Source organism: Dermacentor variabilis, chromosome 3 (genome assembly GCF_050947875.1).
Source record: "Dermacentor variabilis isolate Ectoservices chromosome 3, ASM5094787v1, whole genome shotgun sequence".
Lineage (NCBI taxonomy): Eukaryota > Metazoa > Arthropoda > Arachnida > Ixodida > Ixodidae > Dermacentor > Dermacentor variabilis.
The window spans coordinates 88,517,942-88,536,081 of record NC_134570.1 but is presented as its reverse complement, the minus strand read 5'-3'; the positions used below and the strand labels follow the sequence as shown (position 1 = coordinate 88,536,081).

General features: G+C 45.5%; 2 protein-coding genes across 2 annotated transcripts in view; one reads left to right on the top strand and one right to left on the bottom strand.

Moving 5' to 3' along the window:
• The window catches only part of LOC142574603 (Na(+)/dicarboxylate cotransporter 3-like), a 31,630-nt gene extending 16,397 nt beyond the window's left edge, over positions 1-15,233 (top strand). The window contains exons 7-11 of the mRNA XM_075683648.1: positions 385-471; positions 1,213-1,317; positions 2,839-3,037; positions 11,651-11,788; positions 15,045-15,233. Of these exons, the coding sequence (XP_075539763.1) occupies positions 385-471; positions 1,213-1,317; positions 2,839-3,037; positions 11,651-11,788; positions 15,045-15,233 (718 nt within the window). The remainder of the gene's footprint in view (positions 1-384; positions 472-1,212; positions 1,318-2,838; positions 3,038-11,650; positions 11,789-15,044) is intronic.
• Positions 15,234-17,198: 1,965 nt separating this feature from the next.
• The window catches only part of LOC142574602 (protein I'm not dead yet-like), a 72,936-nt gene continuing 71,994 nt past the window's right edge, over positions 17,199-18,140 (bottom strand). The window contains exon 10 of the mRNA XM_075683647.1: positions 17,199-18,052. Within this exon, the coding sequence (XP_075539762.1) occupies positions 17,825-18,052 (228 nt within the window). The 3' untranslated portion in view covers positions 17,199-17,824. The remainder of the gene's footprint in view (positions 18,053-18,140) is intronic.

Here is an 18,140-nt window from a genome sequence, read left to right as displayed (position 1 = left end):
TCTATTGATTCAAGTGTCCGCAGTTACAGCAAACAGTCAGTAGCCACTTGATTTTCCCTATTCTGGACAACGTGTACATCTTCAAATCAATTAGTGGCTTGCGTTGAAGCAGTGAAGGTGTTGAAAGAACATTAGCTGCATGTCGCTGGTCAGCGCACATTCTGCTCGCACTCTATCCGGTCGTACTATATCACGCTCACTATGAAGCTACAACACGCGACCACTTTAGAACGCGCCAGACCATACTGAACGCCATATTGGATACAGCTCATCCGCGTTGGCAGACTAGCTTTTTGTGTTGTTCCACTTCGGCCTTCGTAATGTGCGCGAGTTAAACAACGCTAACAACACACAACGCACTGCTTTCTTTTATTTTCTCCCTAGTCGTGATCAACAGGGAGAGTTGCAAGTGGCTGAAGATAAAGCCCATCGAGAAATCGAGCGCCGCTGTGAAGAGCTGAGGGCGATCACGTGAGTGACTTGTGAAGAGACGGCCTTACTCATTGTGTTTATTTTATGTCCCCTTTTGCCGAGGGATCAGCTTCCTTTTTAGGCTCTTAGAACCCATACATCGAAGGCAAGAACCTAAGAATGATAATAAGCAGAAAAGCAAGCATGAAAGACGATCGCACGTCCCTGTTTAATTGTTGCTGTACGCGATGTGGCGATTTCATGTTTTATTTCTATAGCGCTTGCGCGCGCTTTTGAATTTGTACATACTCTATCACGCAGATCGTAAGCACAAAAAAAAAGAAAACAATGCCACAGCAACTGAGAAGAGAGGAAGTTTTTAAAACGGGTAGATCGCTGTTCAAATTTAGCTTGAGAGAAGAAGCGTTCGAACGACACAAGCCAATATTACTGAATCCGTAGGCGCGTCGCGTATAGCCGCAAACCTCTGAAAAACAATTTCTTGTTTACAGACTTTACCGGGAGCAGAATTATAGCGATGCTTACAGAATTACGTTAGTTACAAAACTAAAAAAAGCATGTTTACTCATTTGAAAACACCAGTTTAAATGCATTTTTAGCCGTAGAGCGACTCTCACGGTGCTTACGAAGTTAGGTTAGTTGGCTCGCGATGCCTTCTTCGAACACCTTCGAAAGCCTTCTCTATACGGGACGATTGGGCAGTTTTGTGCTTTACATGTTGTGCAAACGCATTTGGCACTGCTGCAAGACGGACAAAAAGTGCGTCTCTTCCGTGCGCAGGACACAGGAGCTCCTGGTGCAGGTAGTGCTATTCTTCCTCTCTATCGTATGGCTCTATCTGGCAAGTGGATACTTCTCCAGGGACCCCTCGTCTTCGCACGCCGGGTCAGTATGTATCTCTAGTAGCACTGAGCGACCGATTATTTATAAGAGTTAAATATTGATGGGGAACGAGGGAAGCATTGGGTTGGCGAGTGTGAGCTTTATTTGCTACAAGGGGACCTACCTTCCCCAGGGTCTTGACCAAGACGACGTTGGCGCTGACTCCTTGACGTTCGCTCCAGGATCTGAAGGAGTGAACGAGAAAGTTTAGATGGCAAAACCAGAGATGAACTGGTGTGTGGTAACCTGGCTACTCACCGTTAGGGTAAGGGCAACGAAATGAAGGGGAGGGGGGAAATGAAGACGATAATGACAGTAAAGCTATGAAAATAGATAAGCATGGATGAAAAGACAACAAAAGAAAAACGAATGCTGGAAGCACTTATATTACAGTCGCATATTTGGCTCCTTGTCTCTCATAACAACCACAGTAGCCTCGATTGCCCGAAACGGGCAGTTAATTTCGTCCACGCAGACACAAGCGAAGACTTTCACAATGTGGCTGCTTGTCGATTCGTGGGAAAGAATCAGTCATTTGATTTGAATATATCAGAAATAAGTAAATGAGTTGGGCATGCGCAAAGCACGTGAGCAATAGTCTCGGGCTCAGTGCACGTCTCGCAGACGGGGAAGTTTCACAGAGAGAGAGAGAGAGAGAGAGAGAGAGAGGAAAGGCAGAGACGTGAACCAGACGTCCGGTTTGCTAGCCTGCTCTGTGGGAAGGGGGCATGGGTTTGCGGAAGTTCCACAGGAGTCCTGTAAGCTTACAATATGCTGAGCAAAGTTCTCGCGAAGAGTTTGAATGAGGAAAGGAAACGATATATATGCAGGATGAGGCTTCTCTACACCCGCGGTCATAGTATCGAGTCTCGCGTTCTCCACAGGACATTTGTGTTCAGAGCGCCCATTACTCGTACTTATCATGCGACTTGTCTGGCCGATCGGGCCGCGGCGGCCGGTCTTCTATGGGGGCGAAGGGCGAAAACACCCATGTGCTTAGGTTTACGTGCACGTTAAAGAACCCCAGGTGGTCGAAATTTCCGCAGTACACCACTACGGCGTGCCTCATAATCGGAAAGCAGTTTTGGCACGTAAGACCCTATCATATAATTTTTTAATCTATTTTTGACAACTGTGTAGTTCACAGTGATTATGTAAATTATTGTGCAGTTACCGTCTGCTGTCAGTACACGGGCTTCTGCGAGAAGGAAACGGAGAGCCCCATGTTTGTCCGCTCGAATAAAACACTGGTACTTCCAAGATTCGTTGAACTGATTAACTGGAAGGTATTCTCAATCGCAAATCAAAAACAAACGTGTTTTGTTTCGTACGCTTTTTTATTGTGCCTCGGCCAACTCAACGCATATCGTCGCTCCTGTCGAGGCTTCGGTTACCAGCCACCTGCGTCCTGTACACACTGTTACCACCACTGTGCGTTGTGTGTTCCCATAATAATCATAACTATTCCTATTGTTATTATCATTATTACGAGCTAAGACTAATATGCGAAGCTTCGCACTGCAGCAGTACAATCGGTATGGGCGTGCCCGCACTGGCGGCGGGTATGGTCATGTTCGCGATCCCCCGGCACCAGCATCCCCGCCCCAGCCTCGGCCACAGTCCGTGGAAGCCCGTGCTCACTTGGCGAGACTCGTGCCCCGAGTGCCACTGGGGGCTCCTGTTCCTCGTCAGCGGGGGGCTCACCTTCGCCAGGGCCTCGCAGGTGCGCGCGAGTTGGTCGCAGACCAGGCGCTGCAGCGAAGTGTAACTGCAGGCAACGTGCGCTTGCGCTTCGACGAAGGAGTCTCGCGTCTTGGAAAATCGCTCCAAAAGTACTATACACGAAACAGCTACAGGCTATATGGAAGGACCCCACGAAGTCCTTACAGACTGCCTTAGGCCTGTTTCGCGCTACCGAAGCCTACTCGTATACGGAATTGGCGAGAATACGGGGTATCCGTGCGGATAAATCTTTAGTTATTCACATTCATACGAAGTGACTGACAATGAAGCAGGCGAATGCATGGCGGAAGTTAACAGTTACGTTTAATTAAAATGTAGAAACAATCAGGTAAAGGGAAATGCAACTTGACAAAAAGAAAATGCCGCCTGAACCCAAGCCCCCAATACCGCCCTTCGCAACGGGTCGCTTCACTCCCCTTGGCAGGAAACCTATACGCGTCAGACCTGCTGGTGAAGCGTAGGTAAAGAATAACTCTGACAGCATGTCACTACTACAAAAGGATAGAAAGTTGGGCGAGTTGGTATGGTGACATGAGCTTGGGTTGTAGCGCGAAGTGACACGGACAGAGACTAGAAGCGCTCGTCCTGTCTGCTTCTAGTCTCTGTCCGCGTCACTTCGCGCTACAATCCAAGATCATCTCATTATTAATTGGTCCAAGGTTGCTAACGCGCCGTCAACCCATGCCCCCAACCTCACACCTCGCACCGGATCTCTCCACTCCCAGTGGACAAGAATTCTACGCGTCAAACCTGCTGATGAAGCATAGGTTAAGAACAACAAATGACATGTCATTATTCATTGGTGTGCGTCTGCTAAAGCGACATCTAGCTAAGCCCGAAACACCGCGTTTTGCACCCCTTGGCATGAACGCTACGCGTCAAAACTGCTGGTGGGCCATTGGTTGAAAGCAAACACTGCAGAAGTAAAAAGGATAAACGAAACTGTGATGTAGATTAAGTGAAAAAAACAAGAGTTGGGGGAGGGACAAAAATACGTTCGAACTACTCACCTCCCGCTCATGCGAGGCGTCCTTGACAGCTACGACACGAAATACGAACGCAGGTAGAGTTCATTCCGGAGAATGGATCCGCGGTGGCATAGTGCAGCTCGGCTAGGGAGAAACGGATGAAGACGTGTCCCCGTCCGTAGTACCTAAAAGCTTTCCTCTCGCAACTCATGTGTGCGCATGCGCGTTACGAGAGCTTGGCGTATCTCTCGGCGTGTCTGCGGCATTGACAATACGTAACTGCAGCTCCAAATTTAGGACCAGCTCTGGATTTCTTCGGAGCAGATGTGACATCGCTATTACGCAACATCTAATCCTCTATGATAACCTGTGCCCTAAGCTTCAATAAATAAACTTCCTAATTGACCAACTGAAAATTTCTGTTTGCTTAGCACTTCGGTGGCGTATAACGTCAACCTCTTCCAGTAGGACACTTGCAGAGGCCTGATCTGGCACAGGCGATTTTTGAAAAGAGAATGTACCTTTAAAAACAAATAAAATGAAACACACCGGTTCTTCGAATCAATACCTGCAGGAGTCCGGTCTGACGAGGGAACTAGTTCGGTGGATGGATGCTCTGCACGACCTAAACTCTACTTTGGTGCTGACCATACTCTGTCTGGTGTCGGCGTCGCTCACAGAATTCTTCAGCAATTCTGCCGTCTCGTCCGTCATGCTCCCGGTCGTCTTTGATACGGTAACGTACACTGCCGTGCAATACGTTCCTTGTGTTTCAGTGAAGGTCTCAGATAACCAAATAGAGATTCGAGATCGAACGATTATGCATATATATATATATATATATATATATATATATATATATATATATATATATATATATATATATATATATATATATATATATATATATATATATATATATATATATATAGTTCATTTTAGCAGTTCATTTTTCTTTCGCTTGCATTGTTCATCCCCATTTCTTCATATTCTTTCCGCGGCCTCCCAGATTGCAACGGCGCTGCTAACATCGCGAGGCCACTGCCTTTGTTGGCCCCCGAGATCCGGGCTTTGCATTTTCTCTCCTTTGAAAGCCGCTACATAGGAGTCGCGACTTTACCAGAATCAGTGAGACTCGGTAGTTTGCATGGTAATGCACCATCAAATTTAAGCCTTATGTTTTGCACAGTGACATCGGGACTTACGATCTTTAATGAACATTATAAATTACACTGTAATTTCCCCCCAGATCCACATTCAAGCAATATAAATAACTTGGTGTGTACATAAATGAAGCAAAAACCTACTCAAGCATGCAGTTAGGTAATCTAAGAATGAAGGGGTAGCGGAATGCAGCAATAATGAAACAGCGCATTTTGAAGCCATAGCAACTCTGATGTGATGCGAAGATTTCGCAAAGGAGTACTGTTGCCAGCGCTAACGTTTACGTATTCCCTTCTGTGCTTAAAATCGTACGTCTTGTCGAGGTTCAAAGTTAACCAAAAGTTGGTAGGCCATTTGGCCTCGAGGGCCCTCGCTAAGACCAGAAATGAGGCAGTGCAACATCACATGCCTTGGATCACTTTCGAAGCAAGGAAAGCGCAGAACAATATGAGTTTAAAATAAATACTTGGGCAATACAGATGAAAAGGAATAGGCGGTTAAAGTCCACGCGTATATTCACATCAAAAGCGTGAACATGGAAGGGAGGAAGAGGTCAAGAAAGTAGGCAACCAAGGGCAGGGCGATTGAAACTGTATATAGACAAACAAAAGTCATCAAAAAGAAAGTGAGGAAAACAAAGACAGTGAATTGAATGCAAATGAGGCAAACAAAGAAGACGATGCATATTTACAACAATGGCGAGAAAGAAATTAGAAATTAAAATCTCTACAATGCCCCGCAAAGGAGGCTCGAGTGGGTGGCCTGACGACAAAAACACACAAGAGCAAATATTCGCAGCGGGGTCAGACATGTGGGTCACATGGCACAAATCCCGTAACAACTCAGCAAATCCTAATGGAAAGCGAAGGGATTCACCAAGCGAGACTCGTAGGTAACGTCTACCTTCTACAAGCGCTACGATTGAAGGCGGATGGAATTATTAATCATTCAGCAGTCGCGATAAGCAAGAAACGCTGAAAGTATTGATGGAATAAAGCCGGGAAAACAATCTATGAGACCAGATCTCTTGCAGGCATAGGTAACTACAGAAGATAGATGTAGCGGATTTAAGGAACGGGCAGATCGATGATTGATGAATGTGGTTTAAAGGCGCAGGGGCCAATAATGGCCAAACAGCACCAGGAAACAGTATGAGGTATGTGATGTGTGTGTTCAATGGCAGATGGTATAGATGTAAGTTGGCTGCATACTGGCTTGAAATATGTATGTATTAAAAGTCTGTATCTTTGAACCTACGACATGTGAGGTGAGCCATGAACAAAATTTATGTGCTGCAGAAAGGTCGTAAGATCGAAATGTAAGAATATTTGGGTAGCACTAATGCCTCACGCGTCCCCCTGTACGCAAGGGCAGTGAATTAAGCAAAAGCTGTAAGTACTCCTGTGCGTGGCAGCAGCAGCCTTCTACAAGAAGCTGTGCTATGGATCACATGTGTGTGTAACATGCAGTAAACAAACGAAATTAAAACAAAGCTAAAGCTGATTAGCTGTCAAAAAGCAGGTCATTGCCAAGGAACAATGCTGGATGAAGGGGAATTTGCTGACATTATGGTAATTGAAAACTTTTTTTTTTCAAGACATTCCAGCAATACGTGAATGTCTCGCCACATTTACCACAGATGGGTGGCTCATTGCCGGTCAACAGGCTTGAGTGTGTTGTATATGTCTGCCCGATTCTTAGCCGACACATTATAGCCTCGGTTCGTCGTGTTTTTGATAAGAGTGGCCATTTCCCTAGCTGTGGCTTAATAACATTAATCTTATTAAATGTTCAGTGTCCCACGAGAGCTGCCAATAGCTTCTAAGATTTTTTTCTAAGAAATGTTTCAAGTCTATGCAGGGACAGCTACAGAGTTGGTGGCCTGTGTTACTACTGATGTGGCGTTTTCGTGCGTCGGCACATTTTCTCCGAAGCCTCTATGCCGCGGAACCCAGCGTATCGTGACATGTTGGTTCGACATGTATATGCTGTACGGGGAAGTGAATAAAGATATATCAGTACAGTATTTACAATGTGAATAAACAACTTTAAAAATCATACAACACCTAAAGAGTCGGTGAATAAAATCGTATTTTATAAACTTGCGTTCCTAAAACACGTTCCCAAGCAGACTGTAGTGCGTACGCTTCAGCCGCAAAGATACTCGTGCCCGGGTGCAGCACATCGGACCCAGAAAAGGATAGTCCAAATGCTGCAAAGACACGTAGGCCTGTGACCTTGATGCATCAGTGTAATAGAGCTTGCATGAGTACTTCGCCGGAAGTTCACAGAAGTGCATACGACTGTTCTTCTGGGGCGTTCTTTGGTACTTTGATAAACAATATGTCCCCTTCAACCCGCCGCCACTGCCACAGCGATAGCAGCTTTGCTGGAGATGTTAGACTGTGTCCTAGAAGCGGGAAGCACATTTCTTCATTGTACTTCCTCACACTCCGTGAGTAGGGCTTCATCGCTGTGGGCCCATTATAGAAATGTAAGGCCGGGGACACATCGTTTACAGTTTTTCAACAAGGATGTTCAGGATTCGATTGTACGGTCAGATAATATGTGAAGTTGGAATGGGACCTCTGTAGACGCCGTGCCCACGCGTTTGATTCTACGTGGAGGATTACTATAGGGCTTGTCCTGAAAGCACCAGCCTCGACGAGGATACCTAAGTGGTGAAAAAGTGGTGGACAGAGTTGAGGGTTTTTAATGCACTTGGTTCTGCAGAACTATATATTATAGCACCGTAATCGTGTGAATGAAGAAGACTATCGGAGAAGTTGAAAAGGCACTTATGATCACTACCCGATGTCGTGCGCGACAGAAATTTTAAAAGGTTCGTCGTCTTCAGACATTTGTCCTTCATATATTCAATCGGGGATGAAGGTAAGCTTAGAGTCTAGAATTATTTCTAGTTTTTGTGTGTTCATTGCTTACAGAAAGTTCATCTCGATTGACCGTAAGACATGACACTAGATTTGCGCCTTATTTTATTTGAGAAGAGCATACAGATACATTTTCGGGCCTTTATTCTAGACCCATTTACATCCGCCCATTTAGACAATTTGTTTAATCCAAGCTGAGCCTGTCATTCAAAGATAGCAAAATGTTGCACGACTTGAAATATATTTGCTGATAATCGACATGTACCGAATATAACAGTGTCTAAAATGGTTGTTTGCAGCTAAATAACTTTTACAAGAAGTGCGCAACTAAGCACACCTCCTTGCAGCACACCAGTCTACTGGGCGAATGATCTAGACAAAGATTTACCTACTCTTACGCGAAATGTGCAGTTAGGCAAGTAGCTTTCGACTGTATTGAACGTATTACCACGTACATCTATCATGGAAAGATCTCACAGAATTCCAAAGCGCCATGTCGTGTCGTACGCTTTCTCTGGATCTTGCAATAACGAAAGTAAAAACTGCTTATGTATAATCGCGGCTCTGATGATAACCCCTATGCGAACAAGGCGGCCAGTTGTCGAGCTACCTTCTCGGAAAACACATTGGAAGGGGTCTAGTGTTTTGTAATTTTCTAGGAAACGGTTTAAGCGCCCGCTTAACATTTCTTTAACAGTTATCATAGACAACTTGTTAGCGCTACTGGTCAGCGGCTGCTGGCTACAGACGGGTCACTGCCTTGCTTATCTATCGTGATGACTATAGCTTCTTTCCACGAGGACGGAATATATCCAGCCGCCGACATGGCATTAAAAAGAGACAAGAGTGTTTCCAGTGTTTCAGGATGTAGGCACTTCATCATTTCATACACGACGCGCTCGCCTCCTGGCGCCAAGTTGTTGCAGCTAGTGAGAGAAATTTGAAGTTCAGATAATCTAAACGGGGAGTTGTAATCATTTCGTGCACACTTCGGATCAAGGGGCTGTCACTTTGCGCGTTTTTTGAATCTCAGGAATGTTTTGTGCACTGTGATACAATCGCGATATATTCAAAGTATTCGTCCAGGGAACTTGCCTCTTTTTCTAGGCTCTCACCCTGGGTACTTTATTTCTAGGGGCAGTGGCTGTACTTCCCTGCCTCCTAGTTTATTTACCCTTTTCCATACTTCTATTTCATACTCGTGAGAATTTATACCAGAAATGTACTTCTGCCAATTCTCTCTCTTAGCGCGTTGACGTGTTCTTCTGCCCTGCGACTTTGATTGTTTAAAGTTAATAAGGTTTTCCGCAGCTGGAGAGCCGCGAAGCAATCCCCAGGCTTTTCATCGTTTTTTCCGTGCTTGTTGACATTCGTGATATATTCAAAGTGTTCGTCCAGACAACTTGCCTCTTTTTCTAGGCTCTCACACTGGGCACCTTATTTCTAGGGGTAGTGGCTGTACTTCCCGGCCTCCTAGCTCCACCAAGTCACCTCCACCTCCACCAAGTCAAGCCAAACTTATCAGCCAGTTCATTAGTCTGCTTTATGTATTGTTCAGCGCCGTCAACGATAAAAGCCTGTCAAATATGCTACAGCATAGATGATATTAAGAGGAGCAATGTCATCTCTGCCTAAATATGTGAGCTCTCGAAGGAGGTCCCAGTTGCCTGAGTCCACTTTCCATCGGGGAACATGTGGGGGGCATTCACCCTGTTTTGATAAAATCAAGGTTTGCGGGAACGGCAATTTCCGAATGAATTCTTTACAACGCTCCATTCAAGGTATGGCAGTAGCGTATTGGATGGTATGCTTCTAATGAACAGAGATAACATTAAGAAGACAAACAAAATGTTTCACTGACAAAGATATATATAGGTTACTTGATCAGCTCAAGAAAGTTGGATGACTATTTGTCGCCGCCACGGTTCGAATGAAATGCCAATAAGCATAATCATCATCATCACCATTTGGCAGCCTATTTTCTCTCCTCTAAATGGGGTTTTATATATCTAAAATTTTGCGAATAAAAATTAATAAGTGAAGTATAATTAAAAAATTATTTGACCAGGAACTTCATCAACGTGAGACATTGTGGCTATCACATCTTCTTGCGAAGCAGAACATTGGTTTTAGATGGGTTTCGCTCGCCCCAAATAACGCGGAAAACGCAATTTAACGTGTGTGTGTGTGTGTGTGTGTGTGTGTGTGTGTGTGTGTGTGTGTGTGTGTGTGTGTGTGTGTGTGTGTGTGTGTGTGTGTGTGTGTGTGTGTGTGTGTGTGTGTGTGTGTGTGTGTGTGTGTGTGTGTGTGTGAGAGAGAGAGAGAGAGAGAGAGAGAGAGAGAGAGAGAGAGAGAATGCGCGAGAGCATTTCCGCGTTGCAATGTGTTATCAGACGATTCCAAATGTAGATGGGTTAACATGCGTGTAGTGATTGCATCTTCGACATTTAGGCAAAGGTGGTGCTCTGTAGGTTGTTAAGTGCCAAAACAATGTTTAGGGGACAACGTACGCTAAAGAAGAACACACAGCTTCCCAATGTCAAGTTTTGCATCCTACTCGCAAATAACCGCTCAATTACACATCCGGTCCTCGCGGTACACGTACGAGGCGTGGTTAAATTTACATTGCTCGTGCCGATGTAGCTCGGTTGCCATGGGAGCCAGCTCACGGCGGGCTTATTTCGATGGGGAGAAATGCAAAAGCGCTCGCGCACTGCATGAGATAATTTAGACGTACGTTAGAAAACCCCAGGTGGTCAAAATATACGCGGAGCCTTCCGGAAACGACGCCTCTCATATTCATTTAGAGTTACGGTGGGACAACAAAAACCGCATAAATCAATACATTATGTATTCTCACTCCTACATAGCCTTGACTTTTACCGATGGCTATTCGCCTGGTTATCCCTATTGCCAAGTTATCGTTAGCCGTACGAAGTTGCTACTCAACCCGAAAATGTTGTCGCGAACGAGTTCTCTCATATAACAATGTGCGCACGCCGTGAATGGCGTTGTATATGTGACTCGGAAGTGAACAAGCACAAGCCATTGTCACTATAGGTGTACCGGTGCACGTGAACAAACAGCGGACCTGCGCGACACGTCAGGTCAGATTTCCACAGCCGATGACTGTGCTCGCCGCTATCCTTGCGCTATCGGTGTTTCTTGCTTTTCTGGGCACAAGTTCCTCTGATAACGAGTGAGGTTCGCGGCTCGCAGTTCTGGCACGGTCCTCAACAACGATGGGACAATATCACAGAAGGGGCTTGATATATTATTATGCTAATTTTAACATGACCCGTTCAAGCCAGTTTGTCAGCTAGATGGATGAATTTGCTTTTTGCGAGCAGCGCAATGCGTTGTGTATACTGTACATCTTGGCAGGAGCTCCGTTATGGCCAGCCCATTGGGATCTCGGTTTCACCTCTGCTGATGACGAGAATTTGTGTGTCTTATTTCACGTTGGCACGACTTCGAAGCCATGTCTATGCAGATTCGAGAAAGTCGCAGCGGGTGCAAGTGTCCGCGGTAGAGAATAACTTAAAAAAGAAGCACGCGTGGTGTTCGCAGGCGGTCAAGCTTCGGGTGCACCCACTGTACCTCGGCATGCCGGTGGCGGTGACTTGCTCGTTGTCATTCATGCTGCCCGCCGCAACACCGTCCAACGCGATCGTCTTCCAGATGGCCGAAATACCAGGAGGTGCAATGGTACGGCGTCCTGCAAGAAAATCAAATACTGTCTTTCTAGAGAGAGCCGTTACGCTCACATCATATGCGGCCTTGTCGATGAGTTAGAAAACAATGTTGATGAGTGCAAAAGACAGTAAAATAGAGCTCATGAACGGAAGAGCTAAGGGAAGTAAAAGGGAAAGGTAAGGCGGTTGCCCTGGCACAAAAATAACCTTCGATCAATGCTGTTTTGAAAGGACCGTGCGTGCATGTGTCACTGTGTTTACGTCAAATATGGGTTGGTCCTGCTGGCTATAGCTCGTGTATTCTGTAGTCAAGGTCGCAATAGTGTGTAACATGTTCATTGTGTATGATCTTCTAATTGACTGAAAAAAATGGTTTTAATTTTTTTTGAGGTTCTATTTACGTACGAACGGATTTCGGCAAGTCACATGCGATTGAGGAAACTCACAAATGTAATCAAAGGTTCAAAACTGAAGGCGTACAAATCGAGCGCAATTTGTGTCGGCTCGCGCCGCTGAAGAATGAGTACTAGCCGAAGATGGCCGAAAATTTATTCGCGTCGCATTGCGGCTTTTGATGCCGCATAATTGTCGTGACGCATTGATGCCATACGTTTGGATGAAAAAAAAAACACCTATTATTATGGTCGCAGTATTCTTCGTTCGAGGTCCCGTGACATGAGATTACCTCGGCTTTGCTAAAGCTAGGCGAAGCCGGCTGGTCGGCTGGCGCGACTTGAAATGACGTGGCTGATGTCGTGGTACTCGAAGCGCAGGCATGAAACTGGTTCTAGCAGGTTTGATTACACTATTCCTGACACGGCGCTGACCTATCTTCTCTGCTCTCGTCGGAGACCTTGCCAAACCTACGGGTCCACACTGTCGCTCGTCGCCGCAAATCCTTTCGAAAATGTAAATGTAACTGTTTGCGGAACATGTCGACCTGGAATTTGAAGACGGATGCATGCCGAAGCGTGACCGGGATAATCTAACGATTTCATTCGAATTCCTTTTCATTCTCGCGCTTGGACAGTGGTACGAAAGGCGCTTCACATGCGTTATCCCCACGACTATAGCTGCTCGTGAGCGGTGGGTTATACAAAAGGAATATAATCGAGCAAAAGGAATCGCTATATACGCAATGCAGGTCCATATCTCTTGCTCTTGCTGCTGTCGCTCGAGCAAATGGGCGGCATTATAATAGAGAGCATTGCGTCGATACGGAGGACGAGAACCACCCGTGGAATGCTCAGACTATCGCGAGGATGGAGTATTTAGAGGAAGCTTTAGCTCGGGTGCCACCATGTAAACAGATGTAAAAGGGGATTTCGCCTTTCTCGGCAACCAGTGCACCAAATTTGGAAAAATTTGTTCCATGTAAAAAAAAAAATTTTAAATCTAGTGGCTGGTAATGGGTTTCGAGTTTTTTATGGAGGTTTTTTTATTAAAAAGTGGCGAAAACGAAAATTTTCAGAAAACGAAACTATTAAGTTTACAACTCTGTAACTCGGCAGTGAAAAAAACGATATCAAAATTATGGGAATTGTATCTAATAATACATCTAAAGTGGAAAAATTGATATGTTACACAATAATCTAAAAAAGAAAATACGGAAATACAGCTTTGCAGAACCCGTGCACGCAACATAACAAATCAACGTAACAAATTCACGTAAGATATAAAATGACATACCAAATTTGTCCACTTTGAATGGTGTCGTCCATTCTGTGAAAACATTCGGGGTCTTTTTTGATGAAAATATGAGCTGAGGCGATCATATTGATTTTCTTGCAGTCAAACTCTCCCAAATTACTGGACGCGTTTTTTCTATTCGCTACATGCCTCGGAAGATTAAAATGTTAATTTATAATGCTTTGTTTGCGAGCCACCTTCATTATTGCTGCCTTCTTTGAGGCACCGCATCTGTTACAAATATTAACCGTTTACTTGTTATACAAAACAAAATTGTTCGCGTAATTAGTGATATGCCCTCTGACTCCCCATCTGAGCCCCTATTTAAAAAACTTCGGGTACTTAAAGCCAGTGATATGTTTAACTACCGCCTTGCTCTTGGATACCTAAAAGAAACGAAACAGAACTTAAGCCTTGTTTCATCTCTGGCTAGATTAAAACACAACATCCCATGTTATAACACCAGGTCCCCGGAATACTGGCATGTGCCGCATGTGCGTTCAACCTATGGTAACCAAATGACTTGTTACACTCTCCCCACTCTGCTGAATAATCTCAGATCTGCGTCCATCGATATACCAAATTGTTCTGGCCGAGACCTGTATAATTTCTATTGCCCTAAGAATTGGGTTTAACCATGTAACAAATGTTTTTCTTTTTAAGAGTTTTGTGTATCTTTATATCTATATTGTTTGTTTTTCCAGAGCTGTTTCATGTGGGCAGCAAATTGTTTAAGTGAGATCTATGTACTACATGCCATTACTCTTTCCTTTCTCCATTTTCGTTGTTCCTCTTTTCCTTTCATTTTCTTCTTTCTTTTTCTTCTTTCTCGCTCCTTGCTGTCTGCTGCCTTTTCGACCCTCTGGTTATTAGGACCAGTCAAGTTGCTTTTGTAGCAACTTTTTTACTAATGCCTTGACACTTTGTACCACTTGTTTTTATGAATAAAGGTATATATATATATATATATATATATATATATATATATATATATATATATATATATATATATATATATATATAGTGGGTGCCGCTTACACAACCGCGATATCTGTTCTTGATGGAGAGCTATTAATTTTTTAAACCTCGTGCTTCTATATTTCTCGAACTTCCGAATTTTCGGAAGTCTCTTTAGCAAAATTGAGGCGCTAAATTGAAACTTCACTTCCAACCGTCACTAGAATTTAAGTTTTTCTTTCAAATGCAGCAAATTTCATTAAAATCAGCCGCGTGGTTATCTCAGTAAAACGTTCTTGCGTTTTACATGTATTTGGATTGGACGTGTCGGAGTGCGGCCCGAGCGAAAGCTTCCTCTTAACATGGAAAGCCACCAGATAATTTTACGCATTTCTCTCCGTGCGTAGGCAAAAAAAAAAAAAAAAAAAAAAAGAATCGGCTACTATTCCAATCCCAAGACAGTTGCTACGTTCAGGAGATGCCGCTTTCTGCGTCTAACTGCGGTATGTCAACCAAAAAAGTTCGTTTTCCTCGCTGTCGTAACATACGAGCCGGTAATCAGGGCTGCCTCGGAAAGTCATCGTGTCTCGTAAAACCAACCTCAGGAGGGAAACCTTTTTCAGATCGGGCACGGCCTCTTCCTCGCCGTGCTGTGCGTCTCCGTGGTGGTCATCTCGGCCAGCACGTGGGTACGATTCGTGCTCGACCTCGGCGAGTTCCCGACCTGGGCCACGGACAACGCGACTTTCTTCTACAACGGCACCGGCAGCGCCGAGGGCGATATGCGCCCTGTGCGCTACTGGCAAATGTGACAGCTACGACTACGCCGCGGTTTTCTCGAGGACGCGCCATCTTTCAGCTGCCTCTTTGATGATTTACTTATTCTTTCTGCGTACACTTGTGTCGCTCAAATATTCTAATCGCACCACTGACTGTACTCTTCTTGTCTCGCCCTAATAGCAGCGCTTTGTAGCTTAACCCCGCTACTGGTATTGTGAAGTACGAAGACACATACCCTCTGGAAAGGCTGTCACGTCGAGCGATGTGCCAGCTAGCGTCGATATTGCTACGTGGGAGTGCAATGGGTAGGAAAACTATAAACCAGACAGCACAACGGGTCAACGCGCCTTGCTTCATTTAAGCTGCTGCAACAACGACGAATTAAGAGATAGTAGTGTTTATATATTGCTACGCGGAAGGGCGTTGACCTGTGGTCCGGAGAACAAATGCCGTCGACACATTTCTTTCGTTCTACTCACCATATAAGCACACAGCACTTCTAGTCTGCAATTTCTGGAGTTCCGGTTAAGACTTAATCTAATTTGAAAGCCGTATAGGAGGTAGCCGTGTGCAACTCACGCAATTAAGTTTTCCAGTTATGTATTAATTACGTTGTGGCTAATGTATTAAGGTAATCTGGCAGCGCATATACTTGCGCTATAGTAGATCGTCCTTACTATGCTCATGAACTAAAGGTCAAACGCGTCTGATGTTTGACAAACACTTGTTTTTGCATAATTCACTGTCATCGAGAACAATTTCAAAACGACCCTTTTTCAGATAATATTCAAATAACATCGCGGCCGCGCGCCGTCTATACTGTAGGTGCGAGGGAAAGCGTGGGAGGGTAAGCCGAGAAGGATAAAAAAATTATGGGGTTTTGAGCGCCAAAACCACTTTCTGATTATGAGGCACGCCGTAGTGGAGGACTCCGAAAACTTCGACCACCCTGGGTTCTTTAACGTGCACCTAAATAACAATACGGGTGTTCTCGCATTGAGCCCCCATCGAAACGCGGCCGCCGTGGCCGGGATTGGATCCCGCGACCTCGTGCTCAGCAGCCCAACACCATAGCCACGGAGCAATCACGGCGGGTCAGCCGAGAAGGATGTTGGCTTGGTGCAGCGGGGTCTACTCGCACGCACAAGGGGGAAGTGGGTGCGCGGAGACGTGAGCGCGCTAGAAGAGGAGGGGAGGGCCAGAAGCGGTGCAAGGTAACCTGAGGTAACCTCAGCGCCGTGTTTGTAACCTGAGTCTCGGTTTCCACTCCGGCTGTGGCTGCGCATAGCGCGGCTGAAAGCGACCGCGCGCGTCGTATCTCTGAGGTAACCTGTCCTGGTTTCGAACGCTCGCTTAACTCAGGTGGCGTATGGCTTCGTGTGTGCTGTGTTAAAAGGCAGCACGGAGGGTAATTCGCTTGCTGGTGATTCCGCTCTTCCTCACGCCAGCCTTCTGACAGCCAGAGTCCGTGGTCATCGAGTGAGATGTATTCACATTCGCCTGTGCGCGCGCGACGCCGTGCTTGGTAATTCCGTCAGTAAGCGAATTCTTGCAGCAGTTTTATAGCGGATAAAACTACTAACCATACAGCGCATATCTAATTTGTTATCGCGATCAACGCTTCGCCTTTTGTGTGAAACTTTCGGCTTTCAGTGTTGATTGGTTTCGTACGACGATTACAAAAATTGTAGTTGTAGGTTCTGAATATTCTCGCTCATTGCATTTGCATTATATCGTTGCTTATAAAGATAAGATACTTCTGCTAGTCGAGCGGCAATTGAAAAACCAAACAGGCGTTAAACATTGCACACAAATTTATCACACTTATAATCACACTTATAAGGAAAGGTACGCAAGAAATATAAGAAGCCAATATTAACGCCTGCACAAGAAAGGTCACATTTATTCGCAGTCAAACAATTTCTGTTCTAATTTAATTTTCCTAATACATCGATTCGCTTCACTGAGTCTTAGTCGGTAGTTGGCTCAATGAAGTATCTTTCTTCTTCTGCGTATCTGGAGGTACGTCAGTTGGGCAACAAAGAGTGCATTTTTGCGTGAACTTGCCTCCACAGCTACCTAAGAAAATGGTCCTTCAACGAACAGTACTAGAGAAATCTGCCGCCGGGGAGTTGTAGGAATCAGCACTGGTTTGCTCGTTGTCAAGACGAAAGAAGACAGGAGCGAAAGCATGCGGCCGATGGTTCCAAAACCAAAGATCGCACAACGCACTCGGTTAGCGAGAACGGAAAACACAAATAAATCGCCACAAGATCGAATGTAAATACTTATGGATGAGAACAAGAAAATTCCATACTCTCTAACCATCGATATGCAATATATACACGACAAAAGAAGAAAGGAAGAAGAGGAAACGTCGCGAACATGGCAGGGTATGCAGCGTTTGAGTCTTAAAATAATATATACACAGTTCACTGCGTAATCGCGCTCGGTGCAAGCCCAAAAGACGCGCGAGGAACAGCGTGCATAGCCACAAGGTTCCGAGCAGCCTTCGCAGCCGCCGACACAGAACACGCCGCCTTCGCTAAAGCTGCGTCCAAAAAGGCACCCCTCGGCTCGTCACGCGCAGCCAGAGCGTCAGTGGCCGAAGAGCTGGCCGCGGCTACCAGCGCGCGTGCGGGGCCGGCGGTGCCACGGAGTCGGCAACATCGACGCCGGCGCGGCGTGCGGCGCGGGCCAGGTGACTGGTGTTGGTGCTGGCCAAGCTGACGCTGTACTCCTTGGCCCACCAGGGCACCGAGTCGAGGCCGAGCAGGTACATTGCGACTATGTGCACGGACAGGATTTCGCCCGTCACCGTCATCAGGTTCATCAGCACACCCGGACGTGCCTGCGACGGACGAAAAAACAACACAGAATAGTTTTATTCTTACACAAAGTACATCGAGGTTTTCGATAGGGTCCCCAGAACTCTATGT